The sequence below is a fragment of the Ceratotherium simum genome, chromosome 16 (genome assembly GCF_057802395.1).
Source record: "Ceratotherium simum simum isolate JZ-2026a chromosome 16, ASM5780239v1, whole genome shotgun sequence".
NCBI classification, from domain to species: domain Eukaryota; kingdom Metazoa; phylum Chordata; class Mammalia; order Perissodactyla; family Rhinocerotidae; genus Ceratotherium; species Ceratotherium simum.
Genome location: NC_141915.1, coordinates 786219 through 814145, shown reverse-complemented (window position 1 = coordinate 814145; position 27927 = coordinate 786219). Strand labels below are relative to the sequence as shown.

General features: G+C 40.8%; 1 protein-coding gene across 3 annotated transcripts; it reads left to right on the top strand.

Annotated features, from left to right (window-relative positions):
• COPS3 (COP9 signalosome subunit 3) lies at positions 1 to 27655 on the top strand. Of its 3 annotated transcripts, XM_004432981.3 has the most exons (12): positions 11 to 148; positions 3488 to 3617; positions 5762 to 5874; positions 5967 to 6016; positions 8545 to 8637; positions 10236 to 10415; positions 13343 to 13483; positions 16048 to 16221; positions 19901 to 19987; positions 25755 to 25868; positions 26912 to 26992; positions 27338 to 27655. In XM_004432981.3, the coding sequence occupies exons 1-12, from the start codon at positions 94 to 96 to the stop codon at positions 27389 to 27391; spliced, it is 1272 nt and encodes a 423-aa protein (XP_004433038.1). In that variant the 5' UTR covers positions 11 to 93; the 3' UTR covers positions 27392 to 27655. The 3 variants fall into 3 exon arrangements, with proteins under 3 accessions (XP_087296400.1, XP_004433038.1, XP_087296401.1); XM_087440274.1 differs by lacking the exon at positions 3488 to 3617 and having other exon boundaries at positions 1 to 148; XM_087440275.1 differs by lacking the exons at positions 11 to 148; positions 3488 to 3617; positions 5762 to 5874 and having other exon boundaries at positions 5988 to 6016; positions 8477 to 8637.
• Positions 27656 to 27927: the final 272 nt, after the last annotated feature.

Genomic DNA, 27927 nt, shown 5'->3' with positions numbered 1-27927 from the left:
GGCCGTCTGGTGGACCGCCGCGGCCCCTCCTCTCAGAGCGGCCGCCTTTTCCCGCGCGAGCTGGCCGTGCCGCTCGGGCCGCGCGGGGTAAACATGGCGTCGGCCCTGGAGCAGTTCGTGAACAGTGTCCGACAGCTCTCGGCTCAAGGTGAGGCCCCGGGCCGCCGGGTCGGGCCTGGGCGCGCCCTCCGGGCCGCGGGGACGGGCCTGCATCCCAGCCGCCAGCACGGACTCAGGAGTCCGCCCCGTGAGCGCCGAGCCTCGTCTGCGGGGCTGGGTTCGGGGTGGCGGCTCGGGGACCAGGATGGGACTGGCGCGGCCGAGTTCGAGCAGCCTTCGCGCTCTCGGGCTCCGTTCCGCCGCCCGCCGGCCCGAGCGGTCGGCGACCCGCCGCCTCCCCTCCCTGGGCTGCCGGACCCAGCTCCCCCGGCCGGGCCCCTCCGCGGGACGCTTTGCTTGACAGTTTGGGGGCGGGACTTCCGCCGGCCTTCCCGAGCGCGTGTTGGTCCCCGCGGCCTCCCTGCCTGCGGTGATTGGTGCGCCGGCGCGTCCGTCCCCCGCCTGGCCGCTGCGGACTAGGCCGCGGGCAGCGGCGCGGGCGAGTCCTCTCTGGTGCCCTGGCTCCGAGGCTCGAGGGCCGGCCGGCGCGCCTATTTTAGTCCTGCAGAATGCCGAGCCAGCTCTCGCTGGTAGGACTCCATTTCTAGGGTAGAGTTGTGGCCATTATTGCCTTGCCCTCAATTTTCATGTTGTTTGGTTCGCTCCCCTCGTCACCTGAAGCTAGAACCCTGGACTCAGAGTCAAGTTACTAGCTGCTGGCTGTGGAGGCCTCTTTAGCCATCCTGTTTCTTCGTCTGTAAAATAAAAATAAGTCCCTACTTCACAGAGTGTTAGGCTTGCATGAGAGAGCCGTGTAAAAGCACTTGGAACGGTGCCTGTCATCTGGGGTGCAGTGAGTACAGTTACTGGTTGTTGCTAATGGCCATTAATTGTAGAGTTCTCGGAGCTGTGTCACCTTGGGCAAGAACCTTTACTCTCGAGTCTCTCTTCTCTCCATTTGTAAAAATGGAGGGGTGTATCTGCCTCGCTCTTGTAAGGCTTAACTGATCTGGTATGGAGCCGTGCTTAATGAAATACTTCCCTCTCGTTTCCCTGATTATCGATAGAAATTAGGTTGACAGGTAAGGCATAAACTCGCAGTCTCTGAATGAAGAAAACATTCATTCATTCATTTATGCCACACTTAGTTTCTGCTTCCTGGGGTGTAGCGTGGTTAGAAGATTTGGATTGGAATCCTGTCTCAGTCACTTCGTGTGCAAGCCACTTAATATCCCTGGGCTAATTTTCTCACTTAGAAAAGGGAAGGAGGGCTGTTGAGCATCAGTTGGGATCACTTATCTGAAAGCTTTGTATATACGCTGTGCAAGACGCTGCTTTAGGAACAGTGTGTGAGGCAGAGAGAAATACACCTTCACTGCCCTTGGCTTCTGTGCCTCATGTTCACTGCGTAGAAAGTGTTTGAGTTTCTACTTGTTCTTATTCAGAATTTTCTAACACAGATCTTAAGTGAAGAGAATATCATAATTTCCAGCTTTTCCTGATTAGAGGAAATTTGACCACATCTCTGGTTGGGCTCATTTCAAATGCACCCTGTGACACTTAAACTTACTTATGACTTTCCCCTTGGCCCTGCACTGGTTAACTCTCATGGTTTCATAGTGACCCAGCTTTTATTTTAAGTCTCAACTCAGCATTGGTTATTTAAGTGAGGAAGAAGTAATGGACTGAAATACTTATTTCTGGGTGTTTCAAACCACTGTAAATGTATTTAGTGTAGTGGGTTAAAAAAAGGGGCACATTATTTAACTGGAAGAAGCTGTCTATTTCATACCTATTGCGATCTATAGTGAGATCTATAATAAAATAATGGTGAGTTGGTACTTCCCACTTCAACTTATGTCATTATTTTGAAAGATGACATCTAATAAGATCATAGATTTTTTTAATTCTTGTTTTTCAATGCATCTAATAAAGGAATATTTCCTTTATTTTTGTTAAAACTTATCAAATTTAAAAGTATAGTGTAGAAGCCCCGGAAATTAAATTTTCAAAGTTCTTAGCTACACTCACTTGGATTTTAAGCGTTATACTGTTTAAAGTGTCTTTTAATAAGGAAAACATCACCCAGCTACTAAATTGACATAGCTGTTATGGATAGCTTGAAGTTCAAAATGTAAAAGAACTACTGAAGGAGGAAACTTAAGGTTGATGTTCATGGACTTATATACACCCCCCACCACCAGAAACACAGCTAGTGGGATTTAGGAGTATAGAGTGTGGCCATGGTGTCTGTTATCAGAATAACCTATTAGATCGGCGAGTCTACTTCAAAGTACCAGTTTGGGCCTAATTAGATACTGTAGTTGTTAAAACAGAACATTGTGTTATAGGGGAAAAATCAATGGATCAGTTAAGAGATTAAATTCAACAAGCTGCTTGTTGATTGATCGGCTGCTAAGCAAGCCCTGTATTCTGAAGCTGGAGAAACAAGGTAGTCTCTCCGCCTCAGTTCACACTGAATTACCTAATTACCACAATCCCAGGTGATGCAAAGAGGAGACAGAGGACAAATATCCAAGTTAGTCACGTGTGTGTGTTTGTGTGTGTGTGTGTGTGTGTGTGTGTGTGAAGTGAGGGTCCAGGGATGACCCAGGCGGACTGTGAAAAGAGCATGAAGTGGGTAATGGAGGATTTGGAGGAGAAGAGTGATGGAGGGGACACTAAGCGTGGAGAACAGCATGCGTGGAGGCGTAAAGGTGGGAGAACATGGAACATTGAGTTTTCTGAGCTTGGTGTGACCCGCGAGTAGGTGTGTGAAGGGAAGTAGCAGGAGGTAAGCCCCAGGAGGTGCAGGGACTGGTTACTGGGCTGAGGTATTTAGACTTCTTAAAGCCATTGGAATAACTTGATTGGATTTTACATTTGAGAAAGATCACACAGATACCAATACGGAGTATGGGTTGGAGGAGAGAAAGACTGAAGTAGATGGACCGTTTAGAAGATTTATAGTGTCATACAGACAAGAAATGATGAGGATATGAATTCAGGCAGGGGAGAGAGATAGGAATGGCGCTGAGAGACTTAGGAAGTAAAATTAAATCCTATTTGGTGACATTTTGGATACAGAGAGGGAGATGAGGGTGGTGGTGATAGTAAAGTGTACATTTTTGGCTTGAGGGACCAGAAAAGGCAATGGAGGATAAGGAGAAACGTTCGGGGCTGGAGGGAAATGGAAGGTTTAGTTTTGAGGCCATGGGCAGGGTGGTTTCACTCCTGTGACTCTTCCGGGTCCTCCTCTGAAATGAGAGAGCTGTAAGAAATCATCCTTAGGTATTTCTTGCTCTGAGGAATGAAGTCTGTGGTTAGACTTCCTTTAGTTTGGTTAGTGCTATAACTGAATATGATTCCTGTTATTCCTGTTTTCCAGGGCAAATGACTCAGCTTTGTGAACTGATCAACAAGAGTGGGGAACTCCTTGCAAAGAACTTATCCCATCTGGACACTGTGCTCGGGGCTCTGGATGTTCAAGAGCACTCCTTGGGCGTCCTTGCTGTTTTGTAAGGGGCATCTTCTTGTATAGTTTTGTGCTTGCTACAGCTGCACGCTATGCACTTTCTGGCCTTTTTTTTTTTGGTGTAGGAAGTAAACCAAGTAAACAACATTGAGCTCTTTTGCACGACTAAAGTCACGTCACGGTGGTTACATCTTACTCATTCCAGCTAATCATTGCTTGTTAGATTTCGTTGAGTTTTATCATTTTTTAACTCTTGTTTATGTTTATGTAAACTTTGAAATTTATTTTTAAAAACGTACGGCCATCTCAATTGTGAGCACTATAGCTTGCATTTATCTGGATACTTTTATTCATGTAATCCATTGGATTGTCCAGATTTTCCAACTTGGAAAGAAAATAAGGAAGAGTGATGGAACAGAGCATGGTGAACTATATTGAGTGAAATTACCAATGTTCCAAAGCAACATTGCTTTGAATTCTTTTCAAGCAAGCTTAAGCTGTTTAAGACCAAATTAAATAGACCTTATTTCAATTGGGGTTCCTTGTAACTCTGTGTACTTGACAGTAGAACTCTTTTCCTCTTGATGTTTTAGTATTATAAATTGAAATGTTATGGTTGTTGTGAAAGTTGAAATAATATAACGTGAGAAGAAAATGAACTAAAGCAAGGGTCAGGCTTCACTCGTGCTGGGATTCCTGAGACAAATATATGTGTCAGGAATAGAGTTTAGAGAAGACACTTTGTCAGAATGAGAGTCTAGAGCTGTACTCTGCAATACAGCCATTAGCCATGTGTGGCTATTTAGATGTAAATTAATTAAAATTAAGTAAATTAAAGAGTCAGTTCTTAGTTGCACTGGCCGCATTTTAGGTACTCAGTAGCCACACGTAGCTACTGTGTTGGGCAGCGCAGATATAGAACATTTGTATCATTGCAGAAAGTTCTGTCAGATCCTGCTGGCTGGTAAAGATTTCTCCTGTGTGTGTTTGCTGATTAGAAAAATGGGTAGCATGCGTGTTTTGTATACACGTAAACTTATATTAACATATATGTCAAGTGAGATCATGTACATGTAAGCATCGTGAAACTGTAAGGTGTTTTACCATTATATGTCAGTAAAAGAGAACCTGGAAAGAACCCTGCGCTTGTTTCTGAGTAACCTGGATGTGAATTATGTTCTTCCAATTATGAGTCGTGGGGCCTGAGCTTCATATTTTTACTTATAAAATGGAAATCACAATCCTTATTGACCTATTGTGAAGCCCATAGGTCATGAGATTGTTTCAGACACATTTGGTAATTAAAAAGTATAATTACAGATGTAAGGTGACATTGTTAAGTCAAACAACACTTTATAGATGGAGGTTAAAATTGAAAGATATAGAAGAAATTGTGATTAGGCGATAATATCCACTTCATTTTTCTTGAAATTAGCTTCAACAGTTCATTTTTTTGAAAAAGAAGGGCTTGAAGTTTACTTGTAAGCAATTGCCACGTGGTGGTAGCTTACATGATTTCTTCCCCAAAACCTATCTCCGACCGCCTCTCAGAGTGTTTACCATGGCGGTTGTAAGGCACCATCTGCCGAGTGACTCAGGATGGATCATCCAAGTCCTCCCGCTTCTCACCTCCACCCCTTCCTGACCTGCCTGTCAGCTGGTTCTTCTTCCCAGATGGACCACAGCATCTCCTTGAGTCCGGGCAGCAGCATCTTTAACCTGAACCACAGCCTCCAGCCAGTCCATAGTGCTCACTTCTTGCCCCCCTTCAGTCTGGTGCACTCAGAGCAGGAAAAGCAACAACTGGTTTTTACATGAGTAAATAGTCCTGACCACATTGGAGCTCAAAAGAAAATATTTTTTTTAATTTTTGGTTAAAAGTTTATATTCATTTCCTTCATGAATATTAGATTACCTGATACTTGGCCTCATTTAATGGAGTTTTCTTTTTTGAAAGTTGTTCTTTTTTAAGCATATTTTTTCTTAACCTCTATTTGTGTCTATTTCTGTGTCTTGATTGTGCAAAGAACCAGGCCACAAGAATCTCATACACTTTGTTTCTTAATTTTTAAAAATACTATGACATTTAATTTCACAGAGTATTAGGATGGACTTCTGCCCTCAGTCACTTCTACGTTTCCCCCCATGAAATATCAGAATAAATTGATTCTTTTCTCTTTATTCCAGATTTGTGAAGTTTTCTATGCCCAGTGTTCCTGACTTCGAAACGTTATTCTCACAGGTTCAGCTTTTCATCAGTACTTGTAATGGGGAGCACATTCGATATGCAACAGACACTTGTAAGCTAAATAACATTTTGTTATTTTCTACTGATTGTACTTTGCCTGTGTAGTCATTTATATTTTCAATATTTTGTTATTGTTGTATCTAGTTGCTGGGCTTTGCCATCAGCTAACAAATGCACTTGTGGAAAGAAAACAGGTAAGCAATGTTATCCAAGTATTTTACAATTCTATTATATATCTAACTTATATATCTATAATATATATCTGACAATGAACTAATTCATTAAGGTTCCAGGTTAGTTCTAAGCATCCTAACGCTTCAATATATAGTCGTGCATCTCTTAACAATGGGAATACGTTCTGAGAAAAGTGTCATTAGGTGATTTCGTAGTTGTGCAAACATCATGGAGTATGCTGAAGGGAAACAAAATTTGCCACTCCAAAATGTGTCTCTTTAGCATGAGGTTTATTTCAGGCTGATCATTTTTAAGAAGTAAAAGACTCAGAAAGTTTTTCTTGTTACCTCCCCCTTAACTGCCTAAAAGAATTCAGGTAAAAAACCTGTCTCAGGAAGCGAGCTATCACCTTGGCAGAACATGAACTAGGTAGTAGACAGGGAGGGACCTAGAAAGGCCTGTATATTGGGCTCCCCTCTCTGTTCTTCTGTTTCTGCGTGGCAAGAAAAACACTTGTTTTCCAAACATTTGCTCCTTTTCACCCACCTGTGAATAGCTTTCCTTCCCTTTGAAGTCCCTGACTCTCCCCACCCCCAACATCTTCTTTTGTCTTTAACTGAGGATGGTATTTAAGGTGAGGGCTTCAGGCATTTGGTTTTCCTGTATTTCTCCCATGTATACATGTTATTAACTTAAAACCCTATTAATTGTCTCATGTCAATTTAATTCTGAGACCAGCCAGAAGGACCTAGAAGGGTAGAGGAAAATTTCTTCCTCCCCTACATAGCTGGATGGGATAGCCTACTACACACTAGGCTCTCTGGTACTAATCTCAGGGGACCGCTGTCATCTATGTGGCCCATCGTTGATCAGATGTTGTTATGTGGCCCATGACTGCATGTGGTCTCTTTAGCACTTGCGGTAAGGACAGCGGACCTCCACCAGGTGAGGACTCTGAGAGGCAGGATGAAGTAGTACTTCAAGAAGGGCTGCTGCTGCTGGTGATTTTCAGAACGACCGTCCTAGTGCCTTTATGTTGTATGTGCTGGGTTTTTGTTTGTTTGTTAAGACTTTTAATTATGACAGAATTTTAGCTTCACAAAAAGTTGCAAGAATAATAACAATATAAAGATTCCCCTATACCCTTCACCCAGATTTTCCAGATGTTGACATTTTACCACACTTGTTTATCCTTGTGTCTTTTTCTCTGAGCCATGGGGAAGTAAATTGCAGATGTGATGCCCCTTATCCTAAATACTTCAATGAGTGTTTCCTAAAAATTAGGACATTCTCTACATAGCCACAGTACATGATCAACAGCAGGAGGTGGATGTAATCCTTTAACAAATCTACTGACCTTATTCAGGTTTTGCCAGTTGTTTTGCTAATGTCCTTTGTAACAGGAAAATCTCAGATCATGGATTGCATTACATTGTCATGTCTCTTTTGTCTCCTTTAATCTGGAACAGTTCTTTGGCCTTTCTCATTTTTTTTAAATGAGTCGTTTCTCTCTCTTTTTTTTTTCTTTGCAGGGGAAGATTTGCTCTAAGCTAACATCTGTTGCCAATCTTCCTCCTTTTTCTTCCTTTTCCCCCGCTAAAGCCCTGGTACATAGTGTATAGTTGTAAGTTCTAGTTCTTCTATGTGAGCCACCGCCACAGCATGGCTACTGACAGACGTGTGGTGTAGTTCCATGCCCGGGAATCAAACCCAGGCCGCTGAAGTGGAGTGCACCGAACTTTAACCACTAGGCCATCACGGCTGGCTCATCTTTAACTTTTGTGATATTGACACAAGTTATAATTTGGGTGTTTCTTTTTTATTTGAAATTGAACTTTAAGACTGGTGGTTTGAAGGAAACTGAAAACAGAAAGAAACAGTTGGTATTTTGTAGGAGTACTAAATAAATTGTGGTTTGAAAGAAATGGTTAACAAAAATCAACATCTTTATTGAAAAAGTCATGTAAGTTATGCAGCTATTTTATAGTGACATCTCCTGCCCAGAAACTGACTGTACCTCACCAGAAACTTGGTCTTGTTATTTATATTCAAGTCAGGAAATGCTCTGTTTGTAACTTGTGGTATCAGTTTCAATAGTAATTTATTATCAGGTAAGAGATGTTGGAGAGAATTTACGCATGATACCTAGACTGTCCTGTGGGAAAATGCCAACATCCTTTTCCACAATTAAGTTTACTAAGTATAGGCTCTCATCTGTTGTAAATATTTGGAAAATTTTTGTTTGTTTAGGTGTAAATATAATAAACTTTTGAGATAGTAATATTGCTTTTGATTGTTGATCTTCATTGTAAAAAAGCTTTATGATTTAAAAAACGTTGCCAAATTACCATAAATATCACAGACAGCTTAAGAAAACGTTTTTCTGACTAAATAGGGACAGAAATTTCCTGGAAGAGTATGGAAACCTCATATTGTTATTTAAAGGAACCTATCAATTAGTGTTATTTTTTATTTGTAAGTGACAACATAAGATCCAATGTCCTGCCATCTTTGAGAACTTATCTGAAAGAGGTGTCGTTTCTGACAGCCCCTGCGAGGAATTGGCATCCTTAAGCAAGCCATAGACAAGATGCAGATGAATACAAACCAGCTGACCTCCATACACGCCGATCTCTGCCAGGTAAGTAGCCAAAGAGTGTTAGTCACCTGAGTCCGAGGTAGAAGGTTGGTTGTGGGTTTGCTTGACACTGGCTTAGATAAATGAAAGCAATTTGGTGGAGACTGTGATAGATTTTAGAAGTTGAAATATGTAGGTATATCTGTTCTGTTAGTAGGCAAAATTTTTCACAGGCTGCGGGATACAAACTGTAGAATGGGGCTCAGCTAGTAGGCCTGTGATGTGAGTATGAGTAGAACAGATAGAGTAATTGGTGCTTGTGACGTTAAAAAAAATTCCAAGTCATTTTCTTTTTAAGGAATTGTGGAACCCAAGAATAAACACAGGTAACTTCTTATACCTTAAAATGATATTCATTTATTTTATTTTACATGGTTCAAAATCCAGAAGGCAAAAGGGAGGGTGTATCATGAAGTCTCCCTGCTACCCTGCTCACTAGCCACCCATCACTTCTCTCCAAAGGAAACCAGTGTTAGTAGTTTCTTGTGTATCATTCCAAAGATATTTCATGCCCATACAAGCAAATAGGTATATAGTTTTTGTCTCAGTTTTTTTACACAAATAGTAATAATCTGTACGATCTCTTATGTACTTCGCTTTTTTCTTCTTAATGTATCTCGGAGATGATTCTGTGTCAGCTGCATAGTATTCTTTTTTTTTTTTTGGGTGAGGAAGATCAGCCCTGAGCTAACGTCCATGCCAATCCTCCTCTTTTTGCTGAGGAAGACTGGCCCTGGGCTAACATCTGTGCCCATCTTCCTCTACTTTATATGGGACGCCGCCATAGCATGGCCTGACAAGCGGTGCATCAGTGCGCACCCGGGATCCGAACCTGGGCCGCCAGCAGTGGAGTGTGCACACTTAACCGCTACGCCACGGGGCCGGCCCCTGCATCGTGTTCTATCATATGGGTTTAACTGGTTCCTATGGGCTATTTATATCGTTTCCTTAATAACATGGTACATGGATTATTTCAAACACATGTTCTAGTTTCACATGATGATATGCTTTCTTTTTTTTCTTTTTTCTTTTTAAATCTTTTAAAAAGCTTTTGTGATTGAGGTATAACATACGTAAAGTGCACTAATCCTAAGTGTACAGTTCAGTGATTTTGTACCTATATCTTCACCTGTGCCACCATCATCTGGATACAGAATTCTGCTGTGTGCTTGCTTTCTTGAGTTGCACAATTCCCTACATTTACCTAAAGGATTCAGAAATTGAAAAGGAGTAATTGAAGAGACAACTTGTGTTTTTATCACACCATGCTGGTCTATTTGTATTCCACTAGTTCAGCAAAGAGAAAAAGGACTCAGTTGTTTGCACATCTGTAAACAGAATGGGTGCTAGGTGAGCTAAGTGATGGCTTTAATGCATCTGTGGAGTACTTTATCTCATGGCTGGCTAGTCTTTTATAAAGAAGTACTGTCTTCTGAATGCTTAAGAAAATGGAATAAGGTGTTGACATTTAGATCATGTTAATAGAATGTAAAACAAAATAATCATTTTCTTGAAGTTTCTGGAATGTATGAATTTGCTCTTTCTGCTAACGCTTGCCAAAGTACAATTAAAATGACGATTTAATACAAATCTTTTCACAGCTTTGTTTGCTGGCAAAATGCTTTAAACCTGCCCTTCCGTATCTTGATGTGGACATGATGGATATCTGTAAAGAGAACGGAGCCTATGATGCGAAGCACTTTTTATGTTACTATTATTATGGAGGGATGATCTATACTGGGCTAAAGAACTTCGAAAGAGCACTCTACTTTTATGAACAGGTAATCATCTCTCTAAATGTCCCTGAGGTTCCTTTGGACGTGTGTGATCAAAGAAGTGTGCAGCTGGAGCAGAGTGAGCGTGGGCCTCTGAGCGTCGGGGTCCTTTCCAGAACTTTCTCTGTGGGCGTGTCCGTGGTGGTGATCTGCTCCTGAGTTGACGAGCAGAGGCAGTGGAGGGAAGAGCGCCCATGCGCGGGTCTCATCTAGGCTCCGCCACTGTGCCTTGTCTGGTTTGGGTTAAATTCTGTATGTCTCTTGACCTTTATAGCTTCCGTTGCATGTGGGGAAGAGATTGAACTGAGCGAACTGTGAAGTGTTGTCTTGTTCTAAAACCATGTGTGGTGTTTTGTTGAGTTTTATTTATTTTAATAGGGAAAACATTCTCGTAGTTCACAATTCAAAGGGTATTAAGGAGTACACAGTGAAAAGTCCCTCTCACCTGTGTCTCTGTCTGTGTAATGGCCACTGATCTGTGTAATGAGACGTAGTACACAATTTGGCAGAATATTCTGGAGATTTACTCAGAGTCTAAAAAAGAGATTTACAATATTGGCTAATACTAGTGTTTTAAGATAAATTTGTCAGATGTTCATAAGTTTCTATTTTATTCATAGCACATGCTAAGGTAATTAAGGATAGTCTAAGCCTTCAGGGAGCCCATAGTTTAATTGAAATGCTAAACACATAAGTACACGTGCGTGCATCTGTGTCCGCGCGTTGCCTCCGTGGGTGGGGGTTGGCAAGCACTGCTGAGGGGACCTGGGGAAGGGTCACCAGAAGGTGCTGGTGGGCAGAGACAGTGTCCTTAAAGGATGTGTCTGGTCAGGTAAAGTCTTCAAGCTGACTTCTCTTGAAGAGTACACAATTCAAAAATTTCAGTTGTTCAGAAAATAATAAACACACGCTTCACAGCCACAGCGTTATAATTTTACAGCCCAATATAATAACTGATGAGCATACTGATGATGATCTAGAAATATCGAGATGGTGTGGGCAGTAAAAAGGCAGGAAAGTATGCAGTACACTTAGAAAAATATTTCTATAACGAATAGCTAAAATGTTAAAAACAAAACATTTTTGAAGTTTATAGCTAGAAGCAAGCCTTTTACCTGAAAGTATACTTATTGCCAGGCCCAACCCCGTGGCTGAGTGATTAAAGTTCTGCATGCTCTGCTTCAGCAGCCCGGGTTCGCAGATTCAGATCCTGGGTGCGGACCTACTCCACTCACCAGCCATGCTGTGGCAGTGTCCCATGTACAAGGTAGAGGAAGATGGGCACAGATGTGAGCTCAGGGTGAATCTTCCTCAGCAAAAAAAAAAAAAGAAAAATACCTGTTCCCTGATTTTGCCGTAATGACGAGCATTGTCTAGTGTTAGTTTACTTCATGCAACTGTGTTTTAATAATATGCAGTTTATAGATGGTATAGAGGGTACTAGTACCTTAATTTCAGAAGGTGATACAAATTTTTTTATTGCCTCAAAAAAAAATTCCGAAAGAAAGATGTACTTATTGAAAAAAATTCAAATCATACAGCATTGTATAAAGCAAAAAGTGAAAGCAGCTTCATCTTCTCATATCATGCCATGGATTGACCTAGTTAGTTTACTAGTCCTCAGTTGACGGAAATGTAAGTTGATTCTGGTATTTCACTATGAAAGCAGTGTTGCAGTGGGGATCATTGTACATGTATCCTCATGCGCTTCTATGAGTGTGTCTGTAGAATAATCTCAAAGAAATGCCTTACAGGCTCAGTGGTTTGGGTTTTGATTTGAAACATTTGGGCTGATTTGGGCATGATAGTTTTCACTTTTTCTTAACCTTCATAAATCCAGGTGAAAGAAAGTAAAAAGGCAGCCACTGAATAGAAGAAAATATCTGTAGATCATATTTCTGATAAGGGACTTGCATCCAGAATATACAAAGACCTCTTACAATTCAACAATAAAAAAACTAAAAATTTTAAATGAGTAATGGATTTGAGTAGACATTTCTCCAAAGAAGATATAGAAATGGCCACTAAGCACATAAAAAGATATACATTATCATTAGTCATCAAGGAAATGCAAATCAAAACCACAAAATTTTACCAATTCACATCCACTAGGATGACTAAAATTAAAAAAGAGACAGCCAATAATAACAAGTGTTGACGATATGGAGAATTTGGAACCCTCATAACTGCCAGTGAGATTGTAAAATGGTACAGTCACTTTGGACAACAGTGTGGAGTTCCTCAAAATGTTAAACATAGAGTTACCATATGACCCAGCACTTCCACTCCTTGGAATATATCCAAGAGAAATGAAGACAAAGTCCACACAAAAACATGTACACTGTTCATAGCAGCATTATTCATATGGCCAAAAGGTGGAGACAACCCGAATGCCCATCAATTGAGCAATGAATAAACAAAATGTTGTATATCCATACAATGGAATATTATTCAACCATAAAATGGAATGAGGTACTGATACATGCTACATCGTGGGTGAACCTTGAAAACATGTTAAAGAAGCCAGTCACAAAAGACCACATATTTTTTATGCTATTTATATGAAATGTCCAGCATAGGCAAATCCGTAGAGACTAAAATAGAATAATGGTTGCCTGGGGCTGAGGAGGGGAGAGAATGGGGAATGACTGCTAATGGATGTGAGCTTTCTTTTTGGGGAGTGAAAATGTTCTGAAATGAGGTAGTGGTAATAGTTGTACAACATGGGAAATACACCAAAATCCACTGAATTGTATACTTTAAAAGGGTACATTTTATGGTAGGTGAATCGTATCTCAATAAAGATGTTATAAGAAATAATAATAGGGCATTTAATATAAGTATTGTTTTTTAATTAAAGTGATACATGTGGTCGATTGCTCTTTCCTGCTCCATTGTACTCTCTTCACGCTAAGCATTCTTCTCTTGCTCAGGCTATAACTACCCCTGCCATGGCGGTCAGTCATATCATGTTGGAATCATATAAAAAGTATATTCTAGTTTCTTTGATATTACTTGGAAAAGTACAACAGCTACCGAAGTACACGTCTCAAATTGTGGGTAGATTCATTAAGGTGAGTTTTTAAAATAAAACTGATTTCTTCAGTGACATGTTAAGTCCATAAGGAAATTGTAATGAGACATAGTTCTATAATTTTATTTTATAGAGATTTAGCTCTCCCAGCAGCTTCAAATTAGCAGACATTTATTAAATGTCTCCTGGGAGTCTGGGAGCTGCAGTTCTGGAGAATTTCTAACTCCATCCCAGTCCATACACCCTCTGATCACCTGATGGGGGTGGAATGTTTCTCAGGAATGTGTCTTTAAACTTTCCTCTGGGTAATTATAGCTATAGATGTTTAAGCTCCTCCAAGAGTTGATTTTTTTCTTTTCTATTACAATTTAGTGAAATACTGAAAAAGCAGTGCTGATTTATTGAACTATCAATTTGCCCAAGGCTTGGGAAATCTTACTAGAGCACTGTACAAAGACCACAAGTTCTGCCCACTGAACTTTTTTATTTATTTATTTTTTGTGTGTGAGGAGGACTAGCCCTGAGCTAACATCCGATGCCAATCCTCCCCTGTTTTCTTGAGGAAGACTGGCCCTGGGCTAATATCCGTGCTCATCTTCTTCTACTTTATATGGGACGCCGCCACAGCATGGCTTAACAAGCAGTGCGCCGGTGCGCGCCTGGGATCTGAACCTGCGAACCTCGGGCCGCCGCAGCGGGGTGCGTGCACTTAACCGCTGCGCCACCGGGCGGCCCCTGCCCACTGAACTTTTGATTGTCTTCACTGAGGACCCAAGTTTAGGACCACATTAAAAAATAAATTAACTATTTTTTAAAAACTTTTTGAAATACATACCCATGGTTTTAAAAAAATTGAGCAGTTCGAAACGTTGTGATGTCGTGATCAATTTGATAACATTGTTACTTTGTTTCTCCTTGTACAAAACTCAAAATTTCAGGATATCAACTTGAAAATCTTCCTGATGCAAAGATTTTTATGTTCTCTTGTTGAAGATAGCCAAGTGTCCTTCACCTAAGAGCCCTATTGAGGTTCTCAGGGCTCTAGGCTGCCTATTCACAGGCGAGGAGGGAAGGGAAGGTGGTTTAGAGAGGGCCCTTGAATCCTGTGGAAGGGTGATAGGCAGGGTAGGTTAGGGAAGCCATGCTCAGATCATTTTGGAGAACTCTCGTGGTTCCCTCAGGTGGCCCTTGAGCCGACCTGTTTTAGAAGGAATGCTTTCATAAAGTGATGTCTTCATGACTTGAGGGCATCATTCACAAGCATCGGTAGTTTATTTATGATATCATAAACAGTGGAAGGAACACAGACTTCATAGTAGAGATGTAGGTTTGAATCTAGTTTCTACCTGTGCTTCTCATGACCACTTCACATTCTCTTGTACCTCTGCCCCAATTTCTTAATATTGAAAATAGAGGATTTGTAGTTAGTGCCGTTGAGTTGATTCTGACTCCTGGTGTCCCTGTGTACGGCAGAGGGGAACCCTGCCTGGTCTTTTGTGCCATCCTCTCACTTCTGGCGCTGTATCAGACAGTGCTCTGCCGCTGTTCATAGAGTTTTCATGGCCGATTTTTTCAGAAGTGGGTGGGCAGGTCCTTCTTCCTGCTCTCCCTTAGTCTGGAAGCTCCGCTGAAACCTGTCCACCATGGGCCGGCCTTGTGGCTTGGTGGTTAAGTGCGCGCGCTGTGATGCTGGTGGCCCGGGTTCAGATCCCGGGTGCGCATCGAGGCACCACTTCTCCGTTCATCCTGAGGCCGAGTCCCACGTACAGCAACTAGAAGGATGTGCAGCTACGACATACAACTATCCACTGGGGCTTTGGGGGGAAAAATAAAATAAAATAAAATAAAAAAAAAAAAAAAAAAAGAAACCTGTCCACCATGGGTGACTCTGCTGGGATTTGAAATTCCGGTGGCACAGCTTTCAGCATCACAGCCACATGCAGTCACCACAGGATGACAATCGACAGACAGGTGATGTGGTTCCCTGACCAGGAAATGAACCCAGACCATGGCAGTGAGAGGCCGAATCTTAACCGCTAGACCACTAGGGCTGTCTCCAGAAATAGAGGATAATATGTATGAAATGCCTAAAGCAGCTCAGGCTCTGAGCAGGTCCTCAGCCACTGTTCTCTTGTTCCTGTCTTGCTCCTTGTTATCAAAAGTAGCAGATTGTCCCATTGCATCTGGTGAGGTGCATATGTGTGGGTGAGAGCACGAGAGAGAGTCGAGAAGGATGGAAATGTTGCCTTCTTTCTTCCCAATGTAATTTATCAATAGAAAAAGAAAGAGCCACTGACGGAGAAAAAAGATGAGAAAAAAAGACACACATGCCTTAAGTAAATGCAGTGCCCTTTCACCTGCTGTGCCGTTACTGCTCTATACTACCAAGTTTTTTTGACGATAAATTACTTCATAGGGAACTTCTGTCCTTGGTCTTAAAAACTAAACATTTGCTTTGGGTAAATTATAATTTGTTAGGTAACAATAAAGGATATTGAATATACTTGCTCAAAATACAGTACTGTGTTTGCTTTTGCTTCCTGTACACAATTTTATTCCTGTAACGTTTTAATCTGATTTTTTTTCCCACCTTCGAACCTTTAGCCTCTTAGCAATGCATACCACGAGTTAGCACAAGTGTATTCAACCAATAATCCCTCAGAGCTCCGCAACCTGGTGAACAAGCACAGTGAAACTTTTACTCGTGATAACAACATGGGACTGGTGAAGCAATGCTTGTCTTCTCTTTATAAGAAGAATATTCAAAGGCTAACCAAGGTGAGGCATCTGCTGACTCCCCCGGGACCTCGTTCCCTTCTCTTTTCCTTCAGAGTGCTGAGAAGGCAGGTACAGGGGTAAAGTGTGGCAGGATTTCTATACTAAGAACTCTCGCAACTGATGTCGTAGAAAGAGTTTGATTTATACCTTTTGGTCTTTTCAGGGCTAGAGCAGGGTATTTGAGAAGAGGAACAGGTGAAGAGGAAGACAGGTAGGAAATACGTCTACTTGGGGAGGCAGAGAAAGGTAGCCTGAGAGAGGTAAACAGCTCCAAGGGCAGGTGGGGACATACTAATGATGCAGACGTGAGTTGCTTGTGACCAGCCCTGGAACTTCTCAGGCTGTGCTGATGTGTGTTTGAACACGGTACTACTTGGACATTGCTGTTTAGGCCAGGGTTGAATGAGCTATGTGCAGTTGAACTGTAGGAGGTAAGCCAGTTATATAATTTTTATTTTCAAAATGAAAATAACTAATGGTTTTTGATTATAGAAAATATGTTTATTATCAAGTGTTCAAACAGTACAGAAAAGTAAAAAGAAAAATGAAATCCCGTGTGAGCTAGGAAAGCGTATGCTGCAAGTAATAGGAAACTAAGAGTGCCTTAAACAAATAGAGGGTGGTTTCTCTCTCCTCTTGAGAAGTAGTCTAGTCAGAGCTGATGAGAACATGGTGAGCCCGTCCCTATGCATACCCTCTGCCCTGTGTCGGCAGTGTGACGGTGGATGAAGGAGGGGAGGAGCAGGAATAGGGCTGTGTCTTCCTAAGCGACCTAGCAAGGGGGGAGGGCCGCTGGAGGCTCCAGATGGAGGACAGGGAAAGGGTGATGGATCTGACAATGTGGGGTCTGGAGAAGCCAGAGAGAAAGAGGGGTGAGGAGGGGGTTGCCGTGGAGGCAGGCAGGCAGGCCATCCTGGAGGAGCAGTGCCCCTCCAGGAGAAGAGGAAGGAAGGTGAGGAGACGGTCACTGAACAAGAAAGGGAAACTCCTTGTAAATACTCTAGAGAGAGAAACTGTAGCTTCCTCATTAAGAAAAGGAAATCAGAATTTATGAAAAGTTAATTTGTAAGAGGAAAATGAAGAGCGTGAACGAGAAAGCAACTCAAGGAAGATCAAAAACAAATGTAACCTGTCAGCCGGAGAAAAACCAACTTGACCCACAGGCAAAAAAGACCAGGATCTAAGAGGTTCAGGGTAACAAGCAGCCTAATTCTCCCCAGAAAATTTTCTATTTGGTACAGGTGCTAGCAGAACCACTCTAGGTAAATGCCTGTCTCACCATCAAGAGGTAGCCATGGAAAAATAGCTGCAGCCCGGTTGTGACGAGTACTTGAGGTTTAGATAAAAGAATCAAAATGTTAACAAGGATAAAAGACGGTGCCTTTCAGGAAAATGTTATATTGCAAGATGGCAAATAAAAGTTGTGAAGAATTAGAATCTAAGAAATGTAATAAGTAGACATCACTGCAAAAATCAGTTAAGTATCTTGTGAAAGAGTCAACCAGAGTTCATCACTTTGGGATAAGTTGATAGCTTATGCTTTGAGAAGTCAGTATAGGAAAATGCAGTTTTCTGTTTTGGATCAGATAAATCCAGAACAAGAGTTAGAGTTTGACCAAACAAACAGGAAGGGCCTCGAGGTGGTCAGTCCACACCTGGACAGTGACTCCGCAGTTATCAGTGTCCTGGGTCCTGCGTGGTGTTCTGACCCGTGGTTAATTGAGGTCCACTGGGCTGATAAACACTGCCCAGGGGACCTAGGCGAGGGCCACCGTAGCCACTGGTGGGAAGGACAGTGTCATTAGAGGATGTGTCTAGTTGAAAGGTTAAATCTTTGATGGTGGCTGTTACACTTTTTGGCCTCACATTCTAGTGCCAGAATAATAGAAGGGGGGAAAACAATCAAAGGATTTTCTAGCCATGTTAGTCTCTTTCTTATTCAAAAGTCAGAAAATCAAAAGCTGTTCAAGAAGTCTCAACGGGTAGACTGTATGTCAGTGTCGGTGACAGGAACCGTGTCCCATGGCTTTGCTGGCTGGAAGGCACCAGGAGACAGAATTATCACATGGGCGTAAATCTGCCACTCCATATTAACGTTTTGGTGGACATTCTTCTAGATTCCTCTTGCTTCTCTGTCTCTGTATATGGAGACACTCCCAATGAGAAGTAATTGGGATCATATTCTGCATGCTATTCTGTACCCTGCCCTTTTTGTTCAGTCTGTCTTAAACCTCTTTCCATGGCAACGGAAGCCTATGCACAGTTACCCTGTAGTCTGTTGTACAGATGGATCAGAATTTATTCAACCAGTCCTCTATTGATGGACATTCAGGTAGAAGTTTCCGGTTGTTTTGAAATAGGAAAAATGATAGTTCTGCGTATTTAGAAAGTTCATTTTCAGGTCCTCATTTGTGTTAAACTACTTATGTACTTCTTAAAATTAACAATTTCATTTTCTTCGGTGCTACTCACTGAACTAAAGTATATGTAGATTTTTTTGGTAATTGGCTTATCAAGAATTTTCAAGATCAAAGTTTTAACAAGCCCTACTTTGAAAATGCTGTTGTAAATATTGCCAGCTTTTCTAAAAAAAAAAGCTTTTTTAATTTGTTCCTGGAAGGGAGCATTTTCATCAAGTTCCAAGCAGAGCAGTGGTAAACACTGGTTTCCTTCTAACGCCCCATTTGTTTACACATTTTAGCTTTGAATTTTGAAGAATGCATGTGATATTTTCAACTTTATTTTATTTAATAGTTAAGACATTCATAATACAAAATTAAAAAGATACAAAAATCTTCATCCAGTTCCTATACCCCAGCCACCCTTTTTCTTTCCCCAGAGCCAACCCACTGTTACCAGTTTCTTAGGTATCATTCTAGAGATTATCTGTGCACGTATAAGCAGACATACATGGACTCTCTCTCACATACGTATACATCTTTCCCCTCCTTTTACACAGATGTTAGTATGCCATATACACTAGTCTGCATCCTCCTTTTTTATATTTAATGATGTGCATATCTTGGATTCTTTTTCAGTTCATAAAAAGTGTCCTCACTTAAGTTTTTTACAACTGCATAGTAGTCTGTTTATGTGATTGCACTATACTATACTTAACCAGTCCTCTGTGGGGGGACATTTAGGTAGTTCCAATCTTTTGCTATCACAAACAGTGCTACAGTGAATAACTTTGCATGTTTGCATTTCAGACATATAGGAAAGTATGTGTAGGGTAGTGTCTAGAAGTCATTACTCCTCTAGAAAATTGATGACTAAAACCATTGGATTCGTGGGGCCGACCCCATGGCGTAGCAGTTAAGTGTGCGCACTCCGCTGCTGGTCGCATGGGTTTGGATCCTGGGCGCGCACAGACGCACCACTTGTCAGGCCATGCTGTGGCGGCGTCCCACATAAAGTAGAGGAAGACGGGCACGGATGTTAGCTCAGGGCCAGTCTTCCTTGCCAAAAAGAGGAGGATTGGCATGGATGTTAGCTCAGGGCTGATCTTCCTCACACACACACACAAAATTCATCAATTTCAAGTCATCTTTACAACATAAAATTATTTTATATGGTAAAAAACAGATTTTTAATGATTCAGTAGAACCCTGTACACCTTTAATAAAATTTCTTTCCTCAGTTGTTTCTGCCTGTGATTAATTCTGCTTCTGAATTTCAGACCTTTTTAACACTGTCATTACAAGATATGGCAAGTCGTGTGCAGTTATCTGGACCTCAGGAGGCAGAAAAATATGTCCTACACATGGTGAGAGTGTTTGCATTTTTTAAAACTTAATGAGGGGATTTTTGTCCTTGTAAAAGTAACAGATGTTCATTATGGAAAATACAAAAGAGGAGAAAAGGCGAGACATCCAAAGTCAACCGCTGTGGACGTTTTGGTTTATTCCGTTACGGTCTGTGGGGTTTTCCAGTCATATGTGCTCACGTGATATACCTGGTGTGTCCTGTTTGTGCTCCTTATTTACGTTTTCATTGTCAGAGTTTTTGTGAACATCATTTAAAACACTCATGAAATATATCAGAGATACAGAGAGGCATGGAGCTGTGCTCTTGCTCTGCTGGTCTGTGACAGGTCACCAGCTTGTGCCTGTATATAGGTCAGGGCGCTGCTGCCTGCCCAGAAAGTCCCGCTCAGCTAGGCAGTGCGCTTAGTGATGTCATTGGTTGCAGTCCAACTCGAGCCCCTTACCTCCTCACCGACCACTGTCAGTCTGTGACTACCTTCAGAGTCGTGTTCATGTAAAGCGTGCTAGAGTAGGCACCCACGTGCTCACACCAGCTCCAGAAATCATATTACCAGTGCACCTGACACCCATGTTTATCACTTCCCAGTTGCATCTCCCTACTCCTGAAATTTGGATAAGCATCATTTAAACGATTATGTGATAACCCACAAAGTTGATATATCATAACCTACCTACTTAGTCAGTTATATAAATATGTGGCTCTGATCTGATCCATCAAAACAAACCTATCTCCTCAGCCCAGGTCAGGCAAATCTTATGTGTAGCAAGTCAGGATTCTACATTTTTCTGCTAGTGATCTCCCCTCTGATTTCAGGAGCACTGCCATATCAGGATTAGGAATAATAAGACTGTTTTCCACTGTGATAATGGAGTATTTTATTTTCATAGTTCAATTTACAAATGTTTTGAGGTTTTTTCCTTCAGCCTAACCCTCAAAACACACACACTCATCCCAAACAAACAAAACCTATCCTACTTAACCAACCTTGGAGTGCCTGCTAAGAGCACCTTGCTAACCCCACAGGGGTTGTACAAAATGAGTAAGCTAGAGTCTCCTCTAGGGAACTCACTCTTTGGTGGTGGGTAAGAAGAACTATATGTGCTTATGATACCAGCCGGGACACACAAGCTAGTGAAAGGCTTTGAGGGGTCAAAGGACAGGGATGGGTTTTGAATACTGCGTGATAGACCCTGACAGGCTGTGGATCAACTAGGGGTGTTTTGTCTGCTAGGGGACATTTGGCAATATCGGAAGACATTTTTGGTTGTCACAGGTAGGGATACTACCCACATCTAGTGGGTAGAGGCCAGGGATATTGCTCAACATCCTACAACGCAGAGGGCAGCCCCACAACAAACAATTATCTCATCCAAAATGTCAATACTGCCAAGCTTGAGAAATCCTGCCCTAGAGTGTAAGGTCCGTGAGGGCCGTGATTTTTTTTTTTTTTTAATGTCTTGTTACAACTTTATTTTTTTAGAGCAGTTTGAGGTTCATAGCAAAATTGAAGGGAAGGTACAGAGATTTCCCATATATCCCTTGCCCCCACACAAACATACCCTCCCGCATTGTCAACATCCCTCACCAGAGTGGTACATTTGTTACAATTGATGAACCTACATTGACACATCATCACTCAAAATCCGTAGTTTATATTAGGGTTCACTATTGGTGTTGTACATTTTATGGGTTTGAAGTAATGTATAATGACATGTATCCATCATTATGGTATCATACCAAGTATTTTCCCTGCCGTAAAAATCCTCTGTGCTCTGCCTTCTCATCCCACTCCTGGTAACAACTGATCTTTTTACTGTCTCCATAGTTTTGCTTTTTCCAGAATGTCATATGGTTGGAATTGTACAGTAAGTAGCCTTTTCAGATTGGCTTGTTTCACTTAGTAATTTGCATTTAAGGTTCCTCAGTGTCTTTTCATGGCTTGATAGCTCATTTCTTTTTAGTGCTGAATAATATTCCTTTGCCTGGGTGTAGCACAGTTTATCCATTCACCTACTGAAGGACTTCTTGGTTGCTTCCAAATGTTGGCAATTATGAATAAAGCTGCTGTAAACATCTGTGTGCAGGTTTTTGTGTGGACATAAGTTTTCAGCTCCCTTGGGTAAATACCAAGGAGCATGATTGCTGGATCATATGGTAAGAGTATGGTTACTTTTGTAAGTAACTGCCAAGCTATCTTCCAAAGTGGCTGCACCATTCTGCATTCCCACCAGCAGTGACTGAGAGTTCCTGTTGCTCCACATCCTCACCAGCATTTGGTGTTGTCAGCATTCCCAATTTTGGCCATTCTCATAGGTGTATAGTGGTATCTTGTTGTTTTAATTTGCATTTCCCTGATGACATATGATGTAGAGCATCTTTTTATATGCTTATTTGCCATCTGTATATCTTCTTTGGTGAGGTGTCTGTTTAGGTCTTTGGCCCATTTTTTAATCAGTTTTCTTGTTGTTGACTTTTAAGAGTTCTTTGTATACTTTGGATAACAGTTTTTTGTCAGATGTGTCTTTTGCAAATATTTTCTCCCAGTCTGTGGCTTGTCTTCTGAAGTTTTTAATTTTAGTGAAGTCCAGCTTATTGGTTATTTCTTTTATGGATTGTGTCTTTGTTGTTGTATCTAAAAAGTCATTGTCATACCCATGGTCATCTAGGTTTTTTCCTACATTATCTTCTAGGAGTTTTATAACTTTGTGTTTTACATTTAGGTCTGTGATTCATTTGAGTTAATTTTTGTGAAGACTGTAAGGTCTGTGTCTCGATTCACTTTTTTCCATGTGGATGTCCAGTTGTTCCAGCACCATTTGTTGAAGGGACTCTGCTCCATTGTATTGCCTTTGCTCCTGTATCAAAAATCAGTTGACTGTTATTACAGCGGTCTATTTCTGGGCTCACTCTCCTGTTCCATTGACCTATCTGTCTATTCTTCTGCCAGTACCACACTGTCTTGATCACTGTAGCTTTGTAATAAGTTCTCGAGTCAGGGAGCGTCAGTCCCCCAGCTTTGTTCTTCTCCTTTAATATTGTGTTAGCTGTTCTGGGTCTTTTGCCTCTCTATGTAAATTTTAGAATCATTTTGTCATTAGTCATAAGATAACTTGCTGGGATTTGGACTAAGATTGTGTTGACTCTATGGGTCAAGTTGGGAAGAACTGATATCTTGATCATATTGAGTCTTCCTTTCCATGAACATGGAATATCTCTCAGTTTATTTAGTTCCTCTTTGATTTCCTTCATCAGAGTTTTGTAGTTTTCCTCATACAGATCTTGTACCTATTTTCTCAGATTTATCCTAAGTATTTCATTTTGGGGGGATGTTAATGTAAATGGTATTGTATTTTTAATTTCAAATTCCATTTGTTCATTGCTGGTATATGGGAAAGCGATTGACTTTTATATATTAACCTGTATCCTGCAGCCTTGCTATAATTGCTTTTTGGTTCCAGGAGGGTTTTTTGTTGATACTTTCAGATTTTGTACATAGATGATCATATCATCTGTGAACAAAGACAGTGTTATTTCTTCTTTCCCAATCTGTATACCTTTTATTTCCTGTTCTTGTCTTAATTGCATTAGCTAGAACTTCCAGTACGATGTTGAAAAGGAGTGGTACAAGGGGACATCCTTGCCTAGTTCCTGATCTTTGTGGGAAAGCTTCAGGTTTCTCACTATTAAGTATGATGTTAGCTGTAGTTTTTTTGTAGATTTTCTTTGTCAAGTTGAGGAAATTTCTCTTTTCCTAGTTTACTGAGAGTTTTTATCATGAATGGATATTGGATTTTATGAAATGCTTTTTCTGCATCTATTGATATTATCGTGATCTTTTTTAGCCTGCTGATGTGATGAATTATATTAATTGATTCTCGAATGTTCAACCAGCCTTGCATACCTGGGATAAATCCCACTTGGTTGTGGTGTATAGTTCTTTTTATACGTTGTTGGATTTGCTTATATTTTGTTGAGGATTTTTGCATCAATGTTCATCACAGATATTGGTCTATAGTTCTCTTTTCTTGTAATGTCTTTGTCTGGTTTTGGTATTAAGGTAAGACTGGCCTCATAGAATGAGTTGGGAAGTATTCTCTCTGCTTCTATCCTCTGAAAGAGATTGTAGACATTGGTATAATTTCTTCCTTAATTGTTTGGTAGAATTCACCAGGAACCCTCTGGGCCTGTTGGTTTTAATTTCACGAGGTTATTAATTATTGATTCAATTTGTGGAATAAATATAGGCCTATTCAGGTAGTATGTTAGGGATTTTTTTAAAGTAAACATTTTATTGAAGTATAATCTACGTAAAGAAAAGTACATTTAAGTGTGTAGCTAAATACATTTTCACAAAGTGAAGACACCTGTGCAACCAACACCTAGATCAAGAATCAAAATATTACCGGCACCCTGGAAACATGTCTCATGCCTGCCTCCGGCCCTACTCCTGGCTAGAAAGGTTATCATCCTGACTTCTAACATCCTATTTTAGTTGTGTTTGGTTTTGAGCTTTACATAAAAGGAAACATACAGCATCTACTGTTTTGGGTCTGGCTTTTTTTGCTCAACATTATGAGATTTGTACATGATGTCTTAATGTAGTTTTAGTTCATTCATTTTCAGGGCTACGATGTTCCGCTATGTGAATATACCTTTCCATTCTAATTAGATGGACATTTGGGTTGTCTCTAGTTCTAGTTATTACAAAAAAAGTGCGGCTGTGGTAAACCTGGGTTTGCATTTCATTTGGGTATATTCCATCCACTTTCTGAAGAGGCAGCTCTCTGTGATCACATAGTCAGATAATTATGCATTCTGTTTAATATGTGTTGGGCTAGTTGCTGTTTCATTAAATAGCTTCACTCTCTTCGAAAGCTAGAAAGGAGTAGGCCAGTTTAGGCAGCTCAGCCCCACTGTAACAAAAGGACTAATTGTCGTCAGCCTGGAGCAGTTTGTTAGGAACAATGGTACCTGTTTGGGACTTCTCTTGGCTTCTCACTTTTTAACGTCATGGACAGGATTTAGCTATGAGGATCAGTCAAATAAATCCCCAGTCAGTGAAGCAAGTAAAGCACGTAGACCTTGAAACTACTGTGGAATCAGCTTTGGAAGAAAAGTTTTCTTGAAGGATCAGAACATAATTTCTGCTGAGGTGAAACAAAAATGTGTTAGAGTTTCACTTTGTAAAATGCAAGGGCAGTGTAAATTACATCTCAATGAAATTAATATTTAAAGACGCAAGGGCACTTTGAAAGCATTATGTTAAAAGAAGTAAGATACAAAAGACACATGTGCATGATTCCATTTCTGACATGTCCACAACAGGCAGATCCACAGAGACAGAAAGGAGATTGGTGGTTGCCAGGGACTGAGAGGGTGGGAGAATAGGGAGTAACTGCTTAACAGGTTTAGGGGTGATGAAAATGTTTGGGAACTACATAGAGGTGGTGTTTGCACATAAATGCCACTGAATTATTCACTTTAAAATGGTTAATTTACGTTATGTGAATTTTATGTCAATAAAAAAATGCAAGGGCAGGGATTTGTGTGTGTGTGTAAGTTTTGCACCCCTTAGCATGTATAATGGTGCCTAGCACATAGTAGGTGTTCAAGAAATACTTGTTGAATAAACAGATGGTGCTTAAAAATACACATATGAATTTATTTATTTATTGCTCTCTGTGCTCTCCCCTGATTATATTGAATCACTCTAAATTCACTTAGTGCTCGCGTCTGAACTGCTTTCCTGATTTCTTCTTTTATAGATAGAAGATGGTGAAATTTTTGCAAGTATTAATCAGAAGGATGGTATGGTCAGTTTCCATGATAACCCTGAAAAATATAATAACCCGGCCATGCTTCATAACATTGATCAGGAGGTAAATATGAATGCCAGGTTTTGATTTTTTTGATTGATGTTTGAGATGTATTTGAAATACTGCCCCTATGATTCACGATAATTCTACTTTTAAATACAGGTAGTTCTCAACTAGTTTCTAGGAACAGCTTAGTTTCTAGAAAGTTAATTTTGAAATGGGCTGCCTAGAACTTCCAGATTGTATGGTTATAAGTAAATGGTGGGTTAGTTTTCCTATCTAGCTCACCAAAGCCTACTTCACTCCTAAAACACTTGAAGAGTCTTATAATTAGTACAATTTTATCCATACCCGACTGCCACTTATAATGCAGAGCCTTGTTTCTATGGTAAAATGTATTCAGAGTTCCAGGTTGGGAAGTCAGAAAACATGTGTCTGTGTCAAGAGTGGGATTGAGTGGGGTGGCTGGAGGAGGAGAGCCGTCCTGCAGTTCCCTGTTGGGCAGCAACCATGGGCCACAGAGTGTCACCACTGCATCTTCTGCAGTCATGCTGCTCTGAGTGCCATGCGGGGTTCTGGACACAAGTTGGGATTGTGTGGGTGATCTCTGTTTCTTACATCTGATTAGGGAAATGGATTGAACCAAACATTGAGTCTCAGAGACCTAAAAGCAATGCATAGTAGCATAGTATACCTCCATAATCCCTTTTTTGCAATTCAAAATCCAAAAAACCCCTGAAAACTGGAAGTTTTTTTGGTAACTCATTTGATGGCAAATGTCACCTGAAATAATGTATAGTCTTTATTTATTCCACTTAGTATGAATATTTTTAGGTTTCACTGCAAAAGATATTAATGTGTTTGGTTATGGGGTGCTACCCTAGATCCTACTGGGATGTTAGGTAATATACAGTACTTGTACTGTGTTAACTTTCTGAATTCAGAAATTCTGATTCCAAAACCTATCTAGCCCCAGGGGTTTCAGATCAAGAGATTGTGAACCTCTAGCACCCATATTAATAGTCTAGGTTAAAAAGGGTATAAATGATCTAAGCCTGCATTACCTGCGAACCTGCGAACCACATTCAAATATGTCTATCATGCAGATGCTGAAGTGCATAGAGCTGGATGAGCGGCTGAAGGCCATGGACCAGGAGATCACAGTGAACCCCCAGTTCGTGCAAAAGGTGATTAGGGTTCTGCTCATTAAGTAGAAGTGGAGTGTATGGAGAAGGAGGTGTGTTCCCACATCAGGAACAAGAACTTGATTTCAGGTTAAATGTTTAGTTGCCAGAAATTTTTTGAAAACCTTTATCGCTAAGTTCACAGAGAGACTCATTGAAAGCATCTTCAAACTATGGCCTGGAAGTGTGGTGAGAGGGATGTGTAGGGTGGTTCCTGGAATTGCCTCCTCTCCATTGTACAAAAGGGTGACTGTCCTCTGGGAGGAATGAGGGGTGCTTGTTTGGGGCTGGTGGGAAACCCTTGACAAGGGCAAACATAAATACACTGCCTCACTGTCTCCTTTGCAGAGCATGGGATCACAAGAAGATGATTCGGGAAACAAGCCATCTAGTTATTCCTGAAACTAACGTCCATCCTGAGTTAATCGAGAGCAACTACCACCTTGGCCAGTGGCGAGTGGTAGGAGGGCAGCAGGGAGGACCAAGCCTGTTTCACCTGGATGTTCGGAAATTACATTTTATTTTGACATCTTCAGTCCTATGTGCTTTCAGAAAACCATTCTCTGCAAAGAAAGGAAAAAAATTTTCAAACTTTAAAGTCTGTTGTGGATTTATTTATCCTCAGATTAATGTTGTTCTTCATTAAATCTACTTTTTTGTTTTAAATTACTTGAACATTGATGTGTTTTCTATATCACTTTTTTTCCCTCTGAAAAGTTTTTAAGAACACATTCATTATGAACAGAAATAGTTATATTTTAGGAATTTTTGGAAGATTTGAATCTGAAGTTGGTATCAGTTGCCTTGAAAAAAAAAATAAGATGAGAGAGTCCATAAGGCAGAAGCTAATTTTGTATAATTAGAATTAACATGCAATTTTAGTGACAGTATGAATTGTGAATTAAAGAGATGCTCTGGTGCTTTTTCTAACCTTTGGT